This window comes from Microtus pennsylvanicus, chromosome 7 (assembly GCF_037038515.1).
Source record: "Microtus pennsylvanicus isolate mMicPen1 chromosome 7, mMicPen1.hap1, whole genome shotgun sequence".
Taxonomy (NCBI): domain Eukaryota; kingdom Metazoa; phylum Chordata; class Mammalia; order Rodentia; family Cricetidae; genus Microtus; species Microtus pennsylvanicus.
The window spans coordinates 84,751,399-84,776,209 of record NC_134585.1 but is presented as its reverse complement, the minus strand read 5'-3'; the positions used below and the strand labels follow the sequence as shown (position 1 = coordinate 84,776,209).

General features: G+C 36.7%; 1 protein-coding gene across 1 annotated transcript in view; it reads left to right on the top strand.

Moving 5' to 3' along the window:
• Positions 1 to 24,811, top strand: part of Tacr3 (tachykinin receptor 3) — a 67,153-nt gene that overhangs the window by 7,023 nt on the left and 35,319 nt on the right. The window contains exons 2-3 of the mRNA XM_075981289.1: positions 17,442 to 17,630; positions 20,306 to 20,456. Coding sequence (XP_075837404.1) covers positions 17,442 to 17,630; positions 20,306 to 20,456 — 340 coding nt within the window. The remainder of the gene's footprint in view (positions 1 to 17,441; positions 17,631 to 20,305; positions 20,457 to 24,811) is intronic.

The window sequence follows — 24,811 nt, the reverse complement described above, 5'->3', positions numbered from 1 at the left end:
TCATTCTCAAGAATGGAACCTGATCTGGAATGTGGTAAACCTACTAGAGATCATATCATTAATGAAAATCAATCACTACAGTTTTGTCCAAGATGCAAAAAAATAAAACCAGATACTAAAGGATGTTCAGCCCTATAGGGAGCATATATACTATGACTCTCCTCCACAGGCCCAGAGATCACTGAAGAGAAAGGAACAAAAAGACCATAATAGCCAGAGATAATAGATGACTCGAAAACATCTGTGTCTTCTGAGCACAGCAAGCCAACTGCACATATGGACTCACAGTAGCTGTCATAGCACGCACGAGACCTGCCCAGCACAAGCCAGACCAGAGTCAAGCATGCAGAAGCGAGTTGGGCACAAGTTCCCTCCATAGATAGACCAAGAGCTTTTGGCAGCTGTTCACTGTTGGCAAAGAGCTGCTTTTCTCTAAGAGTTATTATGCCCTAAGTCAACCATACTCTCTGTGAAAGGTCACACATCCAAGAATATTTGGGCAACACAAATTGGCCTTAGTAGGGCAAGAATGACCAACAGTGGGAAGGAAAGAAGGTTGAATCTGGGAAGAATTGGAGGAGGGGGTAAATATGCTCAAAATTTATTATGTAAAATTTGACCAGCACCATTTGTTGAAGATAATCTCTTTTTCCCAACGTGTATTGTTGGCTTCTTTGTCAAAAATCAGGTGCTCATAGGTTCTATGACCAATGTTTCTCTTTTCTGTTTTCCATGTTGCTTCTATTACTATAACTCTATAGTATAACTTGGAATTGGGGGTGGTGATACCTTCAGCAGTTTTTTCATTTTCAGAGATGCTTTGGATATCTTTTTTGTTTGTTTCCCAATTCAGTTTTAGACTAATATTTCAATTACGGTGAAAAGGTACTTTGGAATTTTTATCGGTATTGCACTGAATCTGTAGATTGGTTTTGGTAGGATAACTATTTTCACAATTTTGTTCTTACTAATCCATGAACATATGAGGTCTTTCCATCTTCTAATGTCTTTTCCTGCTCAATGACTTTCTTAAGTGTCTTAAGGTTTTTATTATATAAGTCTTTTACTCCCTTAGAATTATTGCAAAATATTTTTGAGACTACTAAAAAAAGGGATTATTTCTGTGATTTCTGACTTGATATTTTTGCCATTTGTATATAGGAAGGCTGCTGATCTTTATGTGCTGATTCTGTGCTCTGCTGCCTTGCTGAATCAGCTGTAGGAGTTTTTGGTGGAGATTTAGGGCCATTCATATAGAGAATTACATACCCTGTGAAGAGGATACTTTGAGTTCTTTTCCCATTTGTATTCCTTTCATCCCCTTAACTTGTCTTATTGCTCCAGGTATGACATCAAGCACCACACTGAATAGCAACTGAAAGGCTTAGAAAATCCTCTCCTCTGATCTTCAGAAGTCTGTAGATGTCTGGATTCTTTCGGTGGTCCTGTCGTTCTGGGTCAGACTCTCTGTTGGTTCCAGGCAGTTGGTAAATATGGTGACATAAGCAGGCAGAAAAAGTGATCCAATAGAATTCCCTGGAGTTGTGGTTCTTACTCTGCTCAGTGCCTGTGTGGAGAGCATGGGTAACTGGCAGGACTTTTACTTTCTTATGGATACATTTCTTTTTCTCAAAAACATATGTTTAAAAGTGAAAGCAAATGCAGCTTTTTATTATCAATAGATGATTTTTCTTCAGATTCACAAGAAACTGAAAGCTCGTGTGCCTTTGCTTTGCTCTTTCTGTTGCAAGTTCACTGCTGAAATATCAGGCAATGGCATTGACTTGCCTTAACCTATGACTCTTACAGCAGATGTTGACCGTTTGTGTCCATTCCTACACACTTCTAAATTATGCCATGAAGATAAGTAATGACACATTGTATAGTGTTTCCCATTTATTTTTACATAAATATGCTTCAACCATTGGCTTAGTAATTTTTAGAGGATAATAAAATAAAGACTTAAGGGAAAAATTCCTACAAATACAATATGACAATTTAAATTAGCAAAACTGTTCCACATACGTCATCACCGTCACCATAACCACCGTCATCACCATCATCTCATAACAAGCTGACTACTCATAATGTACAAATGCTTTCTATGTTTGCTAGTTTCGTTCTCTCACTTTCTGCTTCTATTGGCTGCTAATTGGGGGCTGCTAATGTGTTTCTAGATTGGCTTTGTACACTTTTGAGGCAGTATGTAACTTCATATTTTATCATTTTATTTTATGTTTGATTTACATTTACTAAACTTACTTAACATGGTATCTTACATTTTTTTAATCCCAGAAATCAGGAGGATGATGTAGGAGGACCACAATTCCCTGGTCAGCAATGGCTATGTTGAGTTGGAAGACATCTTCAGCTATATAACAAGACACCATCTAAAAAAAAAATTCCCTCAGAATTTATTTTGATTGATGTAAAAATCTAGGCTGTTTAATGCATGACTAAGTTCATCAACACCATCATTTTGTAGAATTCTCCATCATCACAAAGGAACTCCCACCTTTGGTCACTTTGTATTCCCACCTCACCTTCTCCTAAGCCCTAGCAGTGACTAATCAGTCCTCCTTGCCACTTGGTCTTCTTGTGAAAAGGTCATATTAACATAAGCATTCAACATGTGATCTTTGATACTGGGTGCTTTTGCTCCCCAGAACATCTCTGGTATTATCTAATGGCCTGAATAGTTCACAGAGCTGTTCACACATTCTTCTTTATTGCATCCCATGGTGCAGCTCTCCCGGAGTTTGTTCACCCACTCTCTGTGGGACACTTAGGGTCTCCTAATTTGAAGGAATTATAAAGATATAAATATATGCATCTGTGGGCCTTGGTTGACTATTTGTCGAACAACTCGTGGGCTTTGATCTCTGGGTGTCCATGTGTCTGTTCCTATGTCATTACCACACTCTGATTCATCTGCACTTTTAGCGTGATTTGTAACAAGTCTTTTAATATTTTCATCTTTTTTATATCTAGAACCTTTGAGTTCCTACCCGACTTTGGGATGAGCCTTTATATTAAGGAATTGGACTCGGAGATTTACAAGGATAGTGTTACATGTTCTGACCAATTTTGAGGACATTGTCTGTTGAAAATGATTGAGCCTTCTGGTCCATATTCATTCCTTATGTTTCAGTTCATTCAAATCTTCTTTAATTATTTTCAGCATGCTTTATCCTAAGTAAATGATCCCTGCATTTCCTTTTTGTTCATGTTCATCTTAAGTATTGTTTTTTAAATATTACCTTAAGTTTGCTTTCAGATATTTCATAAGTGGCCTATATTTGGAATTTGTCTTCCTAGTTATTTGGTGTGATATTAGTGCAGCCAGTACAGCTCTTTTGTTTTTACTCATTTAGTTCAGTGTTATCATGGTGTCTCTTTGCCCACTCTTTTTCTTTCAACCCACCAGTCTATCTGACTTCGCTTTTTAGTGCATATGGATTTGAGGTAACATTTGGTGTTACTTTCTTTCAGCCTAAAGAACATCTTTCAGCATTTATCTAAGGTGGGTATGTTTGAGCAATTTCTCTCAGTCTTGTTTAGGTGGGAATCCTTAATTTAACTTGCAGTGTAATATATGTTTTACATTCAGATATATGATTCTTTTAAGCTTTTTAAAATAAAACATGAGGTTAATATCAAGGTATTTTTTATATATGGATTGTTCCCAATTTTTCCAAATATTTAGTGAAAAGACTGCCATTTGTCCATTTAATTGTCTTTTCACCTTTGCCAAAAAAAAAAAATCAATGAGACATATTTTTGGAGGTCTATTTCTGTTCTCTTGATTTTGTTCCATTGATCTTTGTCTGTACCAAATCTTCGGTCTTGATTACTGCAGCACAGAATGGGTCTTAACATCTGAAAGTGTGATTCCTTCTACTTCAATCTTGTTTGCACTTAGTTTTCCATTCTGCTCTTTTACCTTTTCATATAAGTTTGAGAATGAGCTCATACCGTTAACAACAAACTCCTACCTTATAACTGCACTGAATCTGTAGGTCAACTTGGGAGATTATTAACATTTATCATGCCAAATCTTCCAATGTCTCTCTTCAGCATATTTAAGACTTTTTAAGATAGCATTTTGTAATTTTCAAGGAATAGATACTGTATATGTATATGTTTGTTAGATGCATGTGTGAATGTTTTTAACTTGTGAAATGATATTTGAAGTTTCTGTTTCAATTTGTTTTTTGCTAGCATATAAATATTCTTGTTATTTTCTTTATTGATCTTCAATGAGCTGACTAATGAGTTTTAGATTAATTGATATCATTAAAAGTATTAGTGAGAAGAGAGATATTATTTTTTCCTTTGTATGTATGTGTCTGCCAATCCTTATTTGTGTTTTAATGCACCACAAGCCCAATGTTTAACAAAGGTATAAAAATGGAAATTCCTGTATTATTCTTAGAGTAGGGAAATGTGTAGCAATGTATCATTAAACATGTCATAAAATTGATATTCTATAGACTCTATGATATTAAAGAAATTATTTTATATTTTATTTTTTTTAATATTTATTGTGTATACAATATTCTATCTGTGTGTATGCCTGCAGGCACCAGAAGAGGGCACCAGACCCCATTACAGATGGTTGTGAGCCACCATGTGGTTGCTGGGAATTGAACTCAGGACCTTTGGAAGAGCAGGCAATGCTCTTAACCTCTGAGCCATCTCTCCAGCCCCTATTTTATATTTTAATGTGCTAAAAATTTAATACTTGCATTTCAGATTTAATTGGATGTTTTCTGTATCTCTTGATGTGTTCAAATGGTTAGTTTAGATTAAATTGATTTTTTAAATAAAGTACCACCCCAGATATTTTATTAGTAGTAAAAGGGACAAAGATGATAGACTTAATATTTGTATAAATAGAAGATTTATTAGGTTGACTTACAGGATGCTGTCTGGGCATTCCAACAATGGCAAGCCCACTTTGGAGAGGCCCAGAATCTCATAGTTGTTCAGTCTATAAGGCTGGATGTCTCAGCAGTCCCAATATGGCACTGAAGGCCTGGAGAGTTCACTGGAGCTTCTGGTTCCCAGCCTATGCTGCAGTTCCCAAGTTAGTTCTAATATTAATGAAAGAATGACATTGTAACAGGATAGATGGACTTGCTAGCAAGAGTGACCACAAGTGGGCAAAAGCCAAGTTTTCTTCTTCCATGTCTTTTCATCTGGGCTGCACCAGAAGATACCACCCAGATTTAGAGGGGTTTTCTTGCTTCAACTGTTCTGATAAAGCAACTTCCTCTCAGGTATACCCAGCATCTTACTTTCAATTGATTATAGAGTCAATCCGATAATAAAGATTAGCTATCACAATTAGATATGACAGACATAATATTACCTAAATTGCTCTAAACATTTATTAAATATCCATCTGCAAATTCTGCCCTTGTATTGTTCAAGACTGGTGCTGGAAAACTAGGTGGAACCCAGGCTGGTCATCATCTGTGTGGCTGTACCTGGGCTGCCATTTTGTCCACTTGATAAACATAGGCAAAGCAGAGTGTGGAGCTGTATTTTAAGTGAGGTTTAGGCTTAGGCCTTGTTGAGCTACACATTGTACAAACTAGGAGTTTCCCTTTAGAGAATCTGAGCTGAACAAGAAGCTAGTAGTAGTGCCATTGTCATCATAAGCACCAGGAGCATTTCCACCCCGAGTCTCATATGCTTTGTGTAAAATTACTCTCCCATTCTTGTCCCTGGAAACCACTAATCTGGTCTATTTTCTTTTCTTTCATGTTTTGTTAGTACCATGAAAATTCAATTATACAGTACTTAGCCTTTTGAATCTGGCCTATTTTTTTCTCACCTAGCATAAGTCTTGTAAGATTCATTCATGTTTTTACATGTATCAATTGACTTTTACTGGATACAAACTGTTGATGTATTCACGATCTCTCTTAAGAATATAAACAAAACTAGTATAAGTATTTCAGGATCTGGAGAGATAACTCAGTGGGTAGGACAGCCAACTGCTCTTACAGAGAGCGTGGGTTCCATTTCCAGCACCCACATGGTTGCTCACAACTGTCTGTAACTCTAGTCTCAGAGGACTCAATACCTTTTCTTGACCAGGCACATACACTGTGCAAATAAACACATGTAGGCATTTTCATACTCATTAGAAAGAAATAAATCTTTTAAAAAATAGAATGATTTCAATAATCTAGTGTCTTCTTGGAAACACTTTCCTCCATTGTAATTCAATTACCCTGTAACCTCATTTGCTTAAGAAAAGTTATGAATTTATAGATTATATGAGATTTTTATATTCAGAGTATGAGTCATGTTGTTTGTAACTATGTAAAACTGTCTTTAAAAAGTCTTACTTCAATAATTGCTAACATTTCCACTGGTGCAAAGGATTCTGGGAGTAGTGCCTAAGAAAGAGAGAAAATTCTCATAAATAACCAGCTTTACACAAATAAAATCTAAAAGAACCCTCAGTATGGTGTCTTTGAAAAACACTGTTAAATAGTTAGGCTTACTGGACCCATCCTTACCACAAGGGAAAAGGCACCGGGCATGAAAGGCCCTGCTGGGTTTGTAGGATCATGACCTTGCTCTTGTGATTCAAGCTTATATCTACTACATCTGATCCAGTTTTAGGAAGAGCTAGCTTTCAGTTTGAGGTTTTGGTTCTTTGTTTGTTTGGTTAGTTTTTTTTTTTTTTTTTGGTTTTAGTACAAAGTGAATTTTAGTAGATTTCTTTAAGAAGAACGCTAAGAACACACTGAAGATCCAGTCTAGCATATTTTTTTGATTTTCCTAGAAGCAACTTAAAGATGAAGACTTGAGCTGATAGTTTTCATCTGGGAATTTGGCCAAGGGTTGAACACTTTCTCAATAATATTGACCTCAGGTGGAAAGGGTACTCTGGAGAAATTAGAAGTAGAGAAAAAATACAAGCTCTGTAAATGCAATGAGACTTTCTTATTGGATGAGAAATAGTTTACAGGTCCTCATTCAAGGAAGGCAGTTTCATCACAAAAACTACTGAGTCCACTTTTCATTAAAGAAATACTTTAAAGGTGCAAAAACTGCAACCAATAGTAAAAGTTCAAAGAGAATATCCACAGTTTCAGAATGGCAATTCTAACTGTGCAGAAGCTCATTGAGGTCTACATGATACAGAGAAATCAGGGTCCCCTCTTGGGAGTCTTAGTTTCATCAGTAAAAGAATTTAAAAGATGGATTCAAATGGAACTGCAAAGGTAATTCCATGAGGGTCTAAAAGAAAAACTGCAAAGCAGAGAAGCTGTAAGTCTTTGGCTGCTGCCCAAAGGGAAATGGAAGTGGGAAGAAAAAAGCCATAGCATGTAAGCTGGTATGGATGTCACACCCGTGGTCCACAAGTAACCGCATGATGGGAAGAAACACTTTAGAGAAACGGTAGAGAAGCTCAGATTGTTGAAGGTGTTGGGGAAAGCTCAAAGAGTAAGGGAAGCCTGGCTATACAAGAGAGAGGAAGAAGAAGGGGTAAAGTTGGGCTTTCTGAATAATTCAGACAGGTAGACCCTTAGGTGGCTGAGGTCCATAAGTCGCTGCTGACTGATATTTAGTAGTAGTAGTAGTAGCAGTGTAGTAGTAGTAATGTAGTGGTAGGGTAGTAGTAGTAGTGTAGAAGTGTGCTAATGGTAGTAATAGTAGTTTAGTAGTAGTTTAGTAGTAGTCTAGTAGTAGTAGTGTGGTAGTGTGGTAATGGTAGTATTAATAGTAGTGTAATAGTGTAGTAGTAGCATGATAGTAGTAGTGTCAGAGTAGTAAACAAGTTTTAGGAGCTGGGAGTCTTCCTTAGTGTTATAATTTACACTGAGCATATACAAAACTCTGGATTCAACCCCCCCAAAAAAAACACACAAACACATGCATACACATAGGCAGAGTTGAATTCTGAGAATAAACACTCTTGATGGAACAGGTCTTTGTCAGAGAGATGGGGAGGAAAAAGGAGAAGGAACGGGAAAAGGGGGGTAAAGAAAGCCATAAATAATTGGAGTTTATATTAGGGCTCTGTGTCTAATGTCACAATAGTTATTGGTTTATATTTTGCTATCTTTATCTGTCTTTGACATCAGGTTAATATTAACCTCAAATATGAATCATAAATAACCTCTAGTTTTGAGTTATGCTGCATTGTGCCTCATTCAGTGTTGTTTTCTTTGAATTTTTCCGTGTCCAAGAGTGGAACCAACCACTCCTAGATGGATAGTTGGATGTTTAATAAACATGGTTGTCATTTGGAGTGAGTGGTCTATAGTATTAAGGAATTTCTCTATTCCTTTTAAGAAAATATCTTCAATATTTGTTTATTTTTCAAACTTGTCTTTATGGTGATATCACTTACTCTATATAGGGTTTTCTGTGTTGCTTGCTCTTCATGGAATACAATGAATAATACAATTGCCATTGTATTATCATCTTCAGGGATTTTTCCAAAGCGTCAGCTTTCAGGTTCACTGATTTTATTCAAACTTTATTGATTTCCTTTCTTTTCTCCTGCTAAATTTGCTTTTCTCTTATTGTTTTCTAGTTTCTTAATATTATAGCCTTTATTTAAGGTTTCTTTTTACTGTCTCTGATATTAAGCATTTGGTTCTGCTTTTCACCTAAGCGTTACTTTAGGTGATCTCACTAGTTTTTATATTTTTATATACCCGATTCAGTACAAGATATTCTTTTAGATTCCCTTGAGAATTCTTTGACCTTTCTTGTGGCAGTCAGACTTTAAAATAGTTCTCGTTATCTCTGTCTCTTGGTCATATTCTTTTAAAAATTATCTCCTGGTGATCGATCTCTGATTCACATCTACCTAATAAAATGTGGCAAATGACATGTTGGGGAATATTATTTTCAGGTGTGTGACTTTTGCTTACACTGTTTGTTTAACTCTGTGACACTGTGTTACTGTGCCTGTCTAAAATACTTGATGGTCCTAATAAAGAGATGACTGGCCAATAGGGAGGCAGAAATAAGGATAGGTAAGGCTGGAAGGCAGAGAGTATAGATAGAAGATGAAATCTGGGAGAAGAGAGAATGATGAGCAATCCAAGAGAACAAGGAGAGGAGGACATCAGGGGCCAGTCACCCAGCCACCCAACTACCCAGCCAGCCACAAAGTAAGAGCGAAAGTAAGATATACAGAAGTAAGAAAACAGTAAAAGCCCAGAGGCAAAAGTTAGACAGGTTAATTTAAGAAACCTGACAAGAAACAAAACAAGCTAAAGCCGGGCATTAATAAGTAAGAATAAATCTCAATGTGTGAGCTAGGTGGCAGGCCCCCAAAAGAGTAAAAAAAAATCACACAGCAATGACATAAGATTGTTATCATGATAATTATAACTCACAGCTCACTAGTAAATACCCACAACAGTTACCCTTTTTCTATTGATGACTAAAGAAACAAGTTTTCATGAAGCTTTTGTCCACAAGAACATTTTCCTGACACCCTTTCTAGGGTGGACATAGATGCTTTATTAGCCAGTGTCCCAGATGCAAATGTGCTCAAAGCTTCTATTTATGTGATCTAAGTAGAACAAAGAGCGACATTTTCCAAGATTTCTGAATCATAGAAATTGGACTTAATTGAACCTGGGTTGTTTATACAACTGAATTGGTAGTAATAGTTTGTTGCACAATACATAGAACTAAGATATAAACCATTGAGTTAGTCCAGTGTGTTGTATAACATATCAACTGGGTTATAGCTGAGTTTAGTATAACTCCTGAGCTTAGAGATTTTTCTATATTGTAGCTTCCAAGCAAAACAATTGTCATTTTCATCAGTACAGTTGTGACTGCTTGAAAAAGGCTTTGAGATTGAGTTTGTGCACTGTCAACATTCTGTTTAGGAGGAATAAAGGAGGATTATGGGACCATTTCTTCAGTTTCTCATGCCCTCTCAGCCAATTGAATATAACTCACTTTTAATTTCATGTGACGATGTAGTTATATGGTGACTTTATGAGACTATAAAAAGCTAGATACTCTTAGTGCAACACACTGCTTATGTGTTTCTGGTATGAAGAAATTTTCTAAGATGTAGTAGCAGGCCGTTTGATCACTTGTTTGTTTCCTGGCCACCCAGACCCCCTAGATAATCACACAAAAACTGTATTAATTAAATCACTGCTTGACCCATTAACTCTATCTTCTTATTGGCAAATCTCTTACATATTATTTTAACCCATCTCCATCAGTCTGTGCATCACCACAAGGTCATGGCCTACCAGCAAAGTTTCACACATCTATCTTCAGCGGCGGATCCATGGTGTATCTCTGACTCCACCCTTCTTTCTCCCAGCATTCAGCCTAGCTTTCCCTGCCTACCTAAGTTCTGCTTTGCTATAGGTCCAAAGCAGTTTCTTTATTCATTAACCAATAAAAGCAACACACAGACAGAAGGACCTCCCACATCACCAAGATACCAGTTTTATAAAATTATGGAATATACAGCTACGTACTTTGCATTATATTTGACTACATTTATATATTCCCCATACTCTAGTTTTTATTCTTGTCTTAGAGTACACTCCATCTACTGATTAAAAACATTTATGGGGATGTAGCTTAGTGGTACACTGCTTATCTATCAAGGTCCTGGGTTTGAAGTACAGAGAGAGAAAAAAAAAAGAGTGAAGTACAGAGAGGGGGGGAGGGAGATGGAGAGAAAGAGGGGGAGAGAGAGAGAGAGAGAGAGAGAGAGAGAGAGAGAGAGAGAGAGAGAGAGAGAGAAGAGAATGCTGGTGCACCAGGCTACCAGACAACAACCTCATATACACATAGGGATCTTTATGGTCTACGTGTAAGCAAGTATGCTCTATGACACCTGGAAATTTGGGAATGGCAAATGCACATTTCAGAAGGCATCCCGTGATGATGGAACTCATGACTTTACAAGATAGATGTGTATAATAAATTTCCAAAATTATATTTAGGACATGAGAGAGATAATATTTTGGATAAATTTTGTAACATTGGTAAGTAAATGAAGTAGAAAAACAAAGTTTAATGGAAGAGGGGATAGAATAGTATATGCAATGTGAGCTCTTCTTCTATTTTAATGCTGTTACATCCTCAGTTTGGAAAGTTACTTTTAAATATCCTGTTTCATCAGCTTAAAATGCAGACAAAACAGGAGAAAACGTTTTGTATAATATTTTATATGCAAGCATAGCAAGAAAACCAATCGATCAAAATAAAACATTTAAGGAAGTAAGAGAATAAGCTTAGAGAGAGAACTATGGAAGCTGCCAACAAATTAAAATCTCTTTACAAGATGTTTTCAGGCTATGGTACCAAACAGGTGGCTAACAGAATAATTGTCGGCTTTCTAATCACTCTATTAACACTAAGTGAGACTATAAATGAGATTCTTTACTCTAGACAGTTAAAAAGATCCTCACATGGTGAGAAAACAAAGCTGGAAAAATCTATAGTTCTCATCAATAACCTCAGGTAATAGATCAGTTAAGTAAAATCCGCTGTGAACTGAGAAACTGGTCTTCTAATCAAGCTTCCATTCTTAGCTCCACTGTAGGGAACAAATGAAACACTATTGTGTGTAGCAATGATGGCATGATCACTTAGTGATGGAGAGAGATGTGTTCCGTAAGTTACTCTGGAAACCTTCCAATGGACAGTCATGAGAGAATGGTTTTAAAGTAGAAAACACTTGTCATGCAACCCAAATGGCTTTAAATATTTGACTGACAAAACCAAAATATTTTCCCATTTTAATATGAATGTCTCAATATTCTATATTATAGAAGATCTGATAATATGGCAGAATTTTCTAGTTAGTCATGGATATATTGCCTCTTCTGTCGCTGAAGTCTGTATTTTATGTAAAAAGGCAGAAAGAGGTTGATAAGCAGTGGTCAGCAATTTACACAAAAGGATGCTTGTGGGCTGTGTTTGATCCATACATCCTCCATCCCTGGAAAAGGAGATAGGCTTGGACATCAAAAGAAAACCTGTGTCAAACTGTGGCTAACTGATTAGCTAAAAGTTTTTAAATGGCTGAAGATGGAATACATTTTATACTGAATCCTTAAGGGAACTTTATCAGGCTAATAAATCACCATGGATCATAATTGCCTGAAGCTTTAAACCCACAAATATGTAACCAACAATTAAAGATAAAATAGAAAACTGTTAGATTTCTTAAGCTATCTTACCACACGGCAGAAAAAGATTTGCATTTCCACAGTCGCTCCATAGTCAACCTTCAATTCTGCTCTCAAGCACCTGGCTTGGACATACTCTGGCAGCCAAATGTATGCACAATTTGAGAAATGTTAGAGAATACTTTCAATTAAAGGGGACAAGAGAGGCAGAAAAGAACATAGTTGATTAGCAATATAATAATGTGTTTCTCCTGGCATGGAACTTAAGATGTTCCACACCTAATTTTATCACTCAGAACTATTCCATATTGAAAAAGAAAAAGAACAACAATAAACTTGCCACCATCAAAAGTCTTAATATGGTGGGGTTTGCCTCAACTCCTGAATTCCTTGTGGATTAAATTCATATTGAATCTGCTACTTAATTCTGTTAAGGGAGAATTTTCATTATAAACTATCATTTTACCTACTCTTGGCATAATCCTCTAGAGTCATCATTACTTTGTAGAATTGGGATTGCATAAATTTAAAATCGTGCCTTCTAAAGTTTAAAAGCATCTTGTTTTACTGTTGCTAAGCAAGCACAATTCAGTGTAGACGATTCATATTCTATTCTCCCATCCAAGTTCCTCCAAACTCACAAGAAAACCCTTGCTGTTGCCATTATTGACCATTTTTATCTTTTGAAAATTTCATATATGAGTTTTGAATTTACATCATTCCCCTTCTCGTTGCTCCAGTCAATTCTGCCTGAGTTCCTCCTAAACTTCAAGCCCTCTCATTCTTTAACAATAGTTTTACACACACACACTTACACACACACACACACACACACACACACACACACACACACACACAAACCTGTTGCAATTTCCAGCTCTTGAAAACAAGACATGATGGTGGTGTGAATGGGTGACTGAGTGGAAGTAATCTTTGAAATTACTTTGTAAAATTTGTGCTATAATCAACTGGGATAGGACATGAAAATATAACTAAGGGACAAAATCAACCATAGGAACAGCTTCCCCTTTGATCTTTATTATCTGAGTTTTGAGGTTTATTGACTGCTTTCTCTACTTTAACGTTTAAATAAACATTTGTATCATTCACAACTTAAGAATTAACACAATTTGGAAACTCTACTGATAACCTTGATATCTGTGAGATTAAGGACAATCTACTGGGACAGCTTCAGGCTGCTCTTCATTTCAGAAAAGAATTTGGTATATATAGATGTATGTTAAATAAAATTATGAGAATTGATTCCTTCTACACTCAATGAAATTACAGTGTCTTCAGGTGTAGCATCGTTACCACTGAATCACTGAGCACTTGTCCATCAAACCACTGATCACTGGAAGTACTTGTATTTGTTGCATTCACACTGGTGAGGCCGTTCCCATGAGCCTAAGCGCGCATTTCCTACATCCACACTGGTGCATCCACACTGATGAGGCAGTTCCCATGATCCTAAGCGTGCATTTGCTGCATCCACACTGGTGAGGCCGTTCCCATGAGCCTAAGCATGCATTTGCTGCATCCACACTGGTGAGGCCGTTCCCATGAGCCTAAGTGTGCATTTGTTCCATTCACACTGGTGAGGCAGTTCCCATGAGCCTAAGTGTGCATTTGTTCCATCCACACTGGTGAGGCCGTTCCCATGAGCCTAAGCGTGCATTTGCTGCATCCACACTGATGAACGTTATTAATGCTGGGGCAAGATACAGAACCGGAATTGTTAGTGACTGAATCAGTTTCCAAGTGGTCTTCAGCAATGAGAAAACTTTACTGTTTGTTCCTACTGGGTCTCCCTTCTGTATCTTGTCATTCAGTTACTTTCATCAATTATTACCTAAACGCAGTGGCCAGTGACCAGACCCTGCCCTTGAACCATCATTTCTAATTCAAATCAAAACAGGCTCAGGGTAACTTACTGTCTCCTTGTCTCATCAGTCATTCTCCAACCTAACTCTGGATGCCTTTTTTTTAATTTCCCCATGTCTCTGTATTTCCATATTATTGCTTTTCAACCAATTCAGTGGCTGCCCCTTCAACAACTGTTGTCCTAATCAGCTACTGCAGCTCCGCAGCTACCAGCAGCAGTCCGGTCATAAGGGCCACAGCCTGCAGGAATTCTGTTCCCTCACACACCACCAAAGGAAACTTTATCAAGATCTCTATGCATCTATAGAACTTAATAATAGAGTAGAAAGGAGAAAAATGCCTTAAGTTTCAGGAACTGACATGACAGCTCAGCAGGTAAAAAGTGCGTGCCGTGCATTTCAAACCCCAATTCTATCCCAGCATCCACGTTAATGCAGGAAGAGAACACAGACTGCAGGGAGTTGCCTTCCAACACATATATTATACACATGCATGTACAAACAATATTGAATAAAAATAAGATTTTAAAAGCCTTTTGAAGATTCAAGATTTCATACTATTTGGTGAGAACATAAATTGATTCCACGTAATAGTCTACCTATCAGGAAATAATTTATCATAAGTTAGGATAAATATACAAAGGAGTCATTGAAAACTTTGGAGTTTTTTTCTTTAACCTATCTGTGTTATAGGACCTAGAAAGTACTTTACGCATATAAAACCAATTGTATAACTATCCAAATGGCGTTTATAAACTTTTAGAGCCACAAAAGAAGCCAGATTGTGACATAATTGAGCAACACACCGTTCAGTAGTAGTAGAGCAAACTTTATTGACAAGTGTGCTTGGCTCTAGAAACACCCATAAAGCCATAATTGAATATATTGTGATCAATGCTTTGAAATTTAGAAGCAGCAGCAGCGAGAGCAAAAACATGTTTGCCTACAGTTCCTGCTATTGCATGCTTGACTAAAGGGTTTAGCACTGTGCTTTTGGATTTAGAAGATAAAAATGATACATTTGATGCTCTGTAAGGTCCCAGCTTATATCTGTTTACCTCCACTTCTGTGGTCTTTATGCAACTGTCAACACCACAGTTTGTATCTGTTTGGACGTTGACAACAGCAAGAATATCCAGAGAAATGATAATGCTACCCCCATAGACAAGGATTTTCCATTTTTGTCCAATTATGAATGATTTTAACTTCCTTAAACTTCAATTTTATTTTCCATAAAATCTATCCCATGGTAAAACTTATTGAAGAGGTTATTTGAGGCTTTTAATGTACACATGATGAAGTGCCTGTCTATAGTTAGTAATCGGTGATGAACGACGAGAGGGGTGAACTATAAACAGCTTTTCACTTCAACTATGCATTACATTATCTTATGTGGTTCTTGTTTTCTTAACTAACTGTACTATTTTTATAATCATCTTTTCTTATTTTTTATTTTTAAGCTTCAATAATGTATATTGATACAGTATTATATGTATGTGTGTGTATTCTAGCGTATACAGTCTGATGGGTTTGAGAAAATGTAATTAGCTATAATAAAGTTATTTAATCATAATCAAGTTACTAAACATATACAACACCTCAAAAACTTCCTTGTGGTGGTTTTATGTTCATGAATGAAGTTTTCGTTTTGTTTAGCACACACGCGTGTGTGTGTGTGTGTGTGTGTGTGTGTGTGTGTGTGTGTTATAAACACTGAACATGAGATCTGGACTCTTAACACACTTTCAAGTTCCTAATTCCACTTAGTAATATAGGTACTATGTTATACAGATCTTTAGGATGCTATTTCTTGCATAAATGAAGCTTTATGCCCAGCAGAATTAATTACCAGTTTTCTTCTCCCTCCACTATTCTATCCTCTGCTTTTATGAATTTAACTATTTTTGATGCTTCATATCTGTATACTCTTACCGCAAAGCCAACCACAGGTAGATAAATAGGATATTTGTATCTAAGATTCTTCTTTATCACACATACTGAATTAACAATATTGCTTTAGGTAAGTTGCAACTAATGTTAATATTAGTAGCAGTTTATAATTTCCAAAATATCTACTTAAAAACTGAAATAGTCTAAAAATTACATAAAAAAATAAACAATTGCATTATTCTTATCCTCAAGGTTAAAATGGTTAGTATGTATGTGTGGGTATGTGTGCATGCATAAGTAAATACTTTGATATTTTTCTCTTTATCAATATTCTTCCTACACCTGAGGTATAATCTCTAAAAAACACAAATATATAAAATTATACTTGCATAATACAAAATGGACCACAGTGAAAATGAGACAAAAATGTGTTTTTTCTATTGGTGGAAACACGAATTAGTTTGAATTTATAAATATTATTTTCTTCTCTAATCACTAGCCAAAATTTGGCAATGAACCATATTTTATCCAATTTAAAGTTGAACTTGTTTTTCTGAGATGCATTTTATTGCAGGAATAAAATGACTTTTCTTCACATATTGAGAAAATTCCCAAAATCCAGAGTGAGCTGCAGTAACCACATGGAAGCATGCTCTTTGATCTGCAAGTTCACATTCCCAATCTAAGCTGTGGATGATTATGTAATATACATCATGAATTTTCCCATGATGCAATAGAAACTTAACTTATTGAATAACATGAAAGCCAAACCTCTATCCAGCTTGACATAGTCACCCCAGCTGAATCCTGAATTCTTTTGTTACTTTGAGAGTGTGGGCCACAGCCTTTGCATGGGGTTCTCTCTCCTTGTCATGCATCTAGCTATTATCCATGTTATCTAACCCTAATTTTCTATAAAAAAATTAATCCAGAAGAGGCATAAAAGAAATGATAATTGATGACTGGGAATATAGCTTAGTGGCAGTGAGGCCCATGCTTGACTCTTGGCCCTGATCAAAATAAAGGGAGGGAGGGAGGGAGGGAGGAGAGAGAGAGAGAGAGAGAGAGAGAGAGAGAGAGAGAGAGAGAGAGGCTGCTGTGATAACAAGCCTGTATTTTCAGGCATTCAGTAGGTACCTTTTCAGTTCTATCCAGCAGACATTTATGAATTCAGATAGTGTTGTAGGCACAGCACCAGGTAATCAATACTTCCACTTATATGGTTTCCATTGATCCTTACTGAACCCCTAAGGCGTGGATGTTCCTATTTCTATTTTAAAAATAATGAGGCCGAGTTCCAAATGGTTAAGCAAGTCTCAGAATAGGATTTGACCCCAGGTCTGCTGATGCCTGAGACAGTGCCACAGTTCTCCTTCTGTGCTACCTCTAAAAGCAAAATCCTTATCAATTTAAGTTCTAAAGCCCATCCATTAAAGCACTTTTGAAGTTCCGTTTTCAATTCCAATAGTGAAGGAAATGACAGAACACTCTTCTTTGTTTCACCTAGGTATATGGCCATTATCGACCCTTTGAAACCCAGACTGTCTGCCACGGCCACCAAGATTGTCATCGGGAGTATCTGGATTTTGGCATTTCTACTTGCCTTCCCTCAATGTCTTTATTCCAAAATAAAAGTCATGCCAGGGCGTACTCTTTGCTATGTGCAGTGGCCAGAGGGTCCCAAGCAACATTTCACGTAAGTCTATTCTCCTTGACAATTTTCAACTCAGTCTATCAAACACTTAGGAAAATGAAGATGGGGTGAGGGGTGTTATAAAGTTATGACCCAGTCATTCACTTCCTATACTACTTGGGGAAAGAAATGTAAAACTACACTGCGATCTGATATGCTGATTTGTAAAACTACAAAGGTTTTTAATTGGAAAAGTGATGACTTCTATTGGAGAAGCACTAGCATTTCCTAAACAGGGTGGTAAAGGCTGGAAGCAATGTGCCAGGGACAGCAGGGTGTTATTGACTGAGGAGCTAGAAGTGGGAACGGATGCCCAGTGTGTTGATTGCTCTTTTAGAAAGCCTGGCTGCAGTAGAAAGAAGTCCTGGCAGGTGTTTTAATTTTGTTTTACTTTCCTATGTTTGTATTTGTTCATTTCAGCATGAAAAGTCCTGGCCACTAAATTAAAAAAGAAATAGGTATGCCATTTGATAGATTTCATATTTTAGACCTAACTTGAAAAAAGTAAAAGAGAAAGCCAATGTAATTGTTTAATTTGATTTTTTTCCTGTTCCTGTAAATTTCAATGAACTTGTTTGTTTTCCTATCATTGATGACATTTAAAAATAATAAATGTTGCCAGGAACTATCAATTTTTTGAGACAAGGTCTCTCTATGTAGCCCTGGCTGGCCTTGAACTCCAAGAGATATGCCTGCCTCTACCTCCCAAGGGGTCAAAGAACTGTGCAGCCATGCCTGGCCTGCAGTCGCCTCTTCTGAAGTTATTTTATCCAACTCTGCTCTCTCAGAAGTCCAGACGATTTTTTTTAAGGGAATAAGAAATAGTTTATTCTGGAGCCATTTTGAGTGACTATGACCCATGAACATAGATTTAGGATACTCTAAATTCTATATTCCAAAGTGGAAGAAGCTTCATTAAGTTCTATGGAACAGAAAAGGGCACAAATCAAGACAACTTTAAAATACATTGGTGGGTATATCAGAGAGAAGGATACAGTAAGGTGGGGAGCTTTTCTATAGGCCTAAGATGCTATCTGACAACATCCTAAGCTTTCAGGCCGGTGGAAGTTAGTAGTCTGCTAAGTTAAAACAGATCCCAACTCATCTTCATCTACTGGTAAAAAGATATTAGATCAGACAGAGGTGGGCAAGGAATGCCTGAGCTAGAGGACTAGAACCAGCACAAGATCAGGCATGACTTCTTTTAGAAAGCTCCATTTCCGGTTTTCTCTCTTGGCCAAGTGGGAGGTTCTACTAAAGAGAAAGCAGGTAGGGTTATTAATCTGTGCCATAACTACCTATTATGAATAATCCTACCTAGAGCATACTATTATTCTGAATCACTTCTCCGTTGATTTTAAATCAGTACTTAGCTACCAGGATGAAGATAGGCAAGGAGGTTGAAGATTTCTTGTATGGTGTCCTTCACTCACAGAATCAACTCACCTAGACTCCTAGGGGCTCACAGAGACAGAACTGACAACTAGGTAGCCTGCATGGGACTGCCCTAGGCAGGCTGCGTTTGTGTTACAGTTGTATAGCTTGGTCCTCTTGTGGTACTCCTAACAGCAGGGTCAGGGGGTGTTTCCAATGCTTTTCCAGGCTTTTGGGACCCTACTTCTCATACTGGGTTGCCTTTCCCAGCCTTAATATGTGGGGAGGTGTTTAGTCTTGCTGCAACTGGACATGCCATGTTTTGTTGATACTCATGGGGAGATCTGACCTTTCCTGAACAGAAACAGAGAAGTGGATTGGAGGGTGGGAACAGAGGAGGGATGAGGGGAGGGTCTGGGAGAAATGGAGGGAAGGGAAATTGTGGCTGGGATGTAAAATAAATAAATTTTTAAAAAAAGATTTATTTTAGAAGACAAACCACAGTTATAAACTCAATAATTAATTTAAAGTCTTCAAAAGACAGTAGAAACCACATAAAATGTGCAAATTTGTGTATGAGCCAAAATATTATATATTATGCTTCCATTTCTCCCTAATGACATCCTTGTTGCTTTGATGGAAAAGTACGGAATCATAAAATTAAATTTGGCAGTTTGTAAAGCTGTGTGTTTATCACGCACGACGAGTTTGTTATCTGAGTTAATAAGGCAATCAAACATACCATGACTGTGGAGACATGCGTGCAATGTTTTCACAGGGTTTTTCTTTTGGAAATCAAAAAAAGCGCACAATGTGGCTCAGAGTGCCTCTTTTCATGCAGAAGAAAAAGTATTTTATGAATGTCTGATGTCACCAGAATAAATAGAATATTCTCTTGTGGAATAGAATACATATCATGGCTGACATATTCTTGCCTTCACCCTTACCTTTGAGGATTCACCTCAATAGTTTAGCTCAGCAATTACTAAACAAAGGACAACAGAGGGGGGGGGTATCACCCTTGGTTCTAAGTAAAGGGAATGTGTATAAATTAAGAGAAGACTTCATTTATAAATTTTCATTAATAAGCTACAGGTTGGAAATGAGCAATTAAAACATTTGATACATGACCCTAGGTTACAATGTTTACATGATATTTTGATATGTTTGTGAAATGAAGACAGCAATAAGATGAAAATAACTGTTTGCATTTGTATTATGATTTAAAGCTCAACAAATTCAGAGTCCCATATGTCTCCTTCCAGGAGTCTTCAGCATGCATGTGTGTGTGTATTTCTCTGCAGGTACCACATCATCGTCATCATCCTGGTGTACTGTTTCCCATTGCTCATTATGGGCGTCACCTACACCATAGTTGGAATTACTCTCTGGGGAGGAGAGATCCCAGGAGACACCTGTGACAAGTACCATGAGCAGCTGAAGGCTAAACGAAAGGTACTGTCCCACCTAACTGCACCTAACTGGTGCAGACTGGGTCCCTTCCGAGAGAGAAGGGAGAGCCGACTGGTGTCATTTGATACGACGTGTGTTCATATCCCGTTTCAACCTTTCCAAATGCCTCTGTGTTCTTTTTACATAATCGTTTTGTTGTTGCTGGCCTCCTGCGGACCTTGGCCCTGAAGGTCTGCGCATGTCTGTCTGCAGTAGACGTTACATCCTTACGGATGAGCTGTTTTTTCGCTCGCCTTTGTGGCTCATTCTTAGTTACTTTCCCGAAACTGTCAAAGTTTTTCTTAGATGGAATCTAGCTGATTTTTATTTCTGCATGTGTAGCTGCTTTTTATTGTGCTCAACCAGAGCTCCTCTGCTGCACTCTGAAATCTGCTCCACCTTGTCTTTATTCCCCGAGTGGCACAGCTCGCTAAAAGTTAAAATAATGGAATTTTCTCCTCCACCCTGTCTCCCGTCCCTCACTCTTCTACTGCCTTCTTCTCCCTTTTCCATTCCCCTTTCTTTCTCCTCCCCTCCCTCGGTTCCTTCCTCCTCCACCTTCTCCTCCTTCCCTCCCTCTGTCCTTTCCCTTCTCTCTTTTACCTTCCCTCTCTCTATCCCTCCTCCTTCTCTTCTCTTTCCTTTCTTTCTCCTTTGTTTGTTCTTTCCCTTCATCAGCAACCTTATACATCTCCTTAAGGAATGAGTATTTTATTAGTGGTATTATACACATCACTGAATGACTTGAAAAATTTGTTTCTGATCATTCACATTAAATATTAAAATTTCTCCGAAATAGGCTTTTGGCATCATTTGATGAACATATCAGTCATTGTTATTTATTTCATTTAGGACTGGTGAATCTATTTATTGGAATATTACCTACTTTATGAGAATCCCTTTAAAATCTTGCTATCTTTAAACATCTTATCTACTACTGTCTCATAAAAAGTAATAAATCAAAGTTTTAAAATATCATGTAACAAATGACTCCTTTTTGACACCACATCCTTTACTGACAAGTGTTGCTAAACAAGACACATCACATTAATATACACAATCTACTATATTTAAAATTAGAAAATAAGACCGATCTATTTCTGACTAGCTACAAATATGAAATATATATAATTTCTTATTCTGTTTTTTAAAAAATTTCATCTTAAAAATTATCTGCAAAAACAAACTATCCCTATAACAACTGAGAAAAAACCTAAGACAGGGAATGTTTCAGCAGTATGTTCATTTTACATATATCTTGATTTCCTTTGAAATCTTTCATTATTACTACTATCATCATCATTATCATTATCATTATCATCAGTATTGGGGAATACCACTGTGTGTCACAGGCTCTGTATGGGAGTTTAGAGAACAACTTTCAAGAAATCCAAGTGTATTATTATTACATATTTTAATTTTTTTCATATATATGTAATATTTTTCTAGGAAAAAATAAAATTTCATACTTGTTCTTTTATTTTTTTAGTATAAAGTCTTACTGAGAACAAAACCAAGAGGAAATTTGTCTTTTTTCCCTTTACCATTACTGGTAAAAATAAGATATAAATGTTCCCTTGATTTCATTGTCTACACTTAGTAGTTGGTACAATACCAACCAAGTCTGGAACATGACTTTTCTAGAATATTTTAGAAAAGAGGGCACTTAAAAGTTATGATTCATTTATCTATCTCTGACTGAAATAATGTAAAATGATAGCCCAGTCGTACGTACTTCATATCTGATCTCAACCCTAGATTTCTTCACAGCTTATCCATGCTTCTAACTCTGTACAGTAATCCTCATTTTATCTAAATTTTTAAGTATAGACATCTCTTCATTTATTCTTGTTTTAAAAAATAGCAGCTGAATTATATTTTTCTGACACATAATAAATGTGTAAATATTTGTGTATATAAATGTGACTGACTTCTAAAAACGTATATAGAAATAAACACACCTTAAATATATTTAAATAAAATTAGCTAGCAGGCATGTTGGTACCTGTAATCTCAGCGCTTATAAAGCACATAACACACAGGTGACTGAGACAGAGGAATCCTCCTGGTGTCTTAGAATTACTGTTTAGAACATTATGCTAATTAGCATTGTGCATCCAGGACCCTTGAGACTTAGCATCCCACGGTTCTATACCTGGTACCTTTTGCACATCACTTAGTGCAAGCTGGCATTCCCTTCTAATGCTATGTTGTTCTCTTCTCTATGTAGACATCCTGAATGCAGATGCAGAACTCATATTCATATACAAATATCTGGTTCTAGTTATTTTTTCTGTTAACTGAATGAGAAATTTTTAGGATTCCTATAGATTTTTATCAAGACAGAGTCAAGACAAAAGATATTGGTTTTTCAGACCCTAAGGTTTCAATGAATGAATTTTAACAAGAATAGAAAGGGGAAATGCCCTGAGACATCTTTTGACTATAGGGGCAAAGGCAGCAACCTTGAGAAGGGGTATATTTTACACTTTTCAAATCTGGTGATACCATCTCTTTTTCTTACTTTAGAAAATACCTATTCGGGGCTGGAGAGATGGCTCAGAGGTTAAGAGCATTGCCTGCTCTTCCAAAGGTACTGAGTTCAATTCCCAGAAACCACATGGTGGCTCACAACCATCTGTAATGGGGTCTGGTGCCCTCTTCTGGCCTGCAGGCATACACACAGACAAAATACTGTGTACAATATTTATTTATATATATACATATATATATATGTGTGTGTATATATATATATATATATGAAAATACCCATTCAAGCATGTTGAGCAAAGAAAGTGAAAGTGCATTTCCCTCTCCACATTTTAATTCCCAAGTCATATTTTATGCTGTTAAATTGAACTTTGGCTTAATAGTTTTTGTCTTTTAACTCCCCAGAAATAACACTGAAAGTAACAAAGTGTACTTGTACTATCAAAAAGAGAACTCACCACACATTGTCATCTGTAGGACAGTGTAGCTCGTTTTTTTACTCTTTGAGGGCGGCCACCCAGCTCCCAAGTAAATACACAGAGTCTTATTCTTACTTTTGAATGTCTGCCCTTCATTTGGCTTGTTTCTAGCAAGCTTTTCTTAAATTATCCCATCTACCTTTTTCCTCTGGGCTTTTATCTTTCTCTCTTCTATCTACCTTTTTTCCTTCTTACTCCATGGCAGGTTGTGTGGCTGGATGGCTGGGCCCCTGGTGTTCTCCTCTCCTCCTTTTCCCCATCCTTCCTCTTCTTTCTTTTCTTGGGCCTAGATTTCTCCTCCTATTTATTTTCTCTGCCTGCTGGTCTCGCCTAACCCTCTCCTCCCTAGCTATTAGCCGTTCAGCTCTTTATTACACCAATCAGGTGTTTTAGGCAAGCAAAGTAACACAGCTTTACAGAGTTAAAGAAATGCAATATAAAAAGAAGGTAACCGTTGCATCATTATACAAATATTCCACAGCATAAGCAAATGTAATACATCTTATGCTAATATTCCACAACAGGAGAGAGAGTAATTGAGCAACTGCTGAAATGCTGGCTTGTGAATACACGAGCATCTTTTTATCTGGGTTTTAGCAGCCAGTTCACTTCTCTATACTTCCATTTATTTACTGTATATCAGAAAAAAACACTCTATAGACTGACTCTATGGTTTAGAATGTAAAGATACTTGCCACCAAATTTGCCAAGCTCAGCTGGATCCCATAAGAGAAACAATTTCCACAAGTTGTTCTCTGATCTCCACACATGCAATATCATATAAAAAAACTGGGCAAATACTCACACAATAAATTATCTAAATACAATAAAAAGAACTTTTAGGCTATGGTGGTTACCCAGATCCCACTTGTGTTAATATCATAAAGAGTCCCAAGTGTTACGCCTCACAGCTGTGGTGTGCCTGTGTTGATAACTGTCTTACATTTCTTTACCTTCATGACACATTCCTCCTTATGGCCATGCATTTTTATCCAAAAGTTTGTTAAAATAGCTGTCTTGTTATTTTCATTATTTTTTCTTTACAGTAAACATTGTTTTCTGAATATATTTTCTACTTTGTCATTCCCCACTGGACCCTGACAAATTGTAGGAATATCCTTTATTATTTTTAATCATAATACAAGGATATGTCATGAAATACTGTATGTCTTAAGTTTTAATCATATATATAAAATCATATAAGTATATACAACTATTTTAAGAGTAAATTTTCTAGGAAAATGAAGTTGAGAGATGAAAGATAACTTTTGAAGTTTCTACCTTGTTTCAAAATGTCTCCAACAACAAGAGTAAATACAGAAATTTTAGATAGAAAATAATGATTATTTATCAAATATTTTTCACTCAGTTTTTTATTTTGTTTGGACT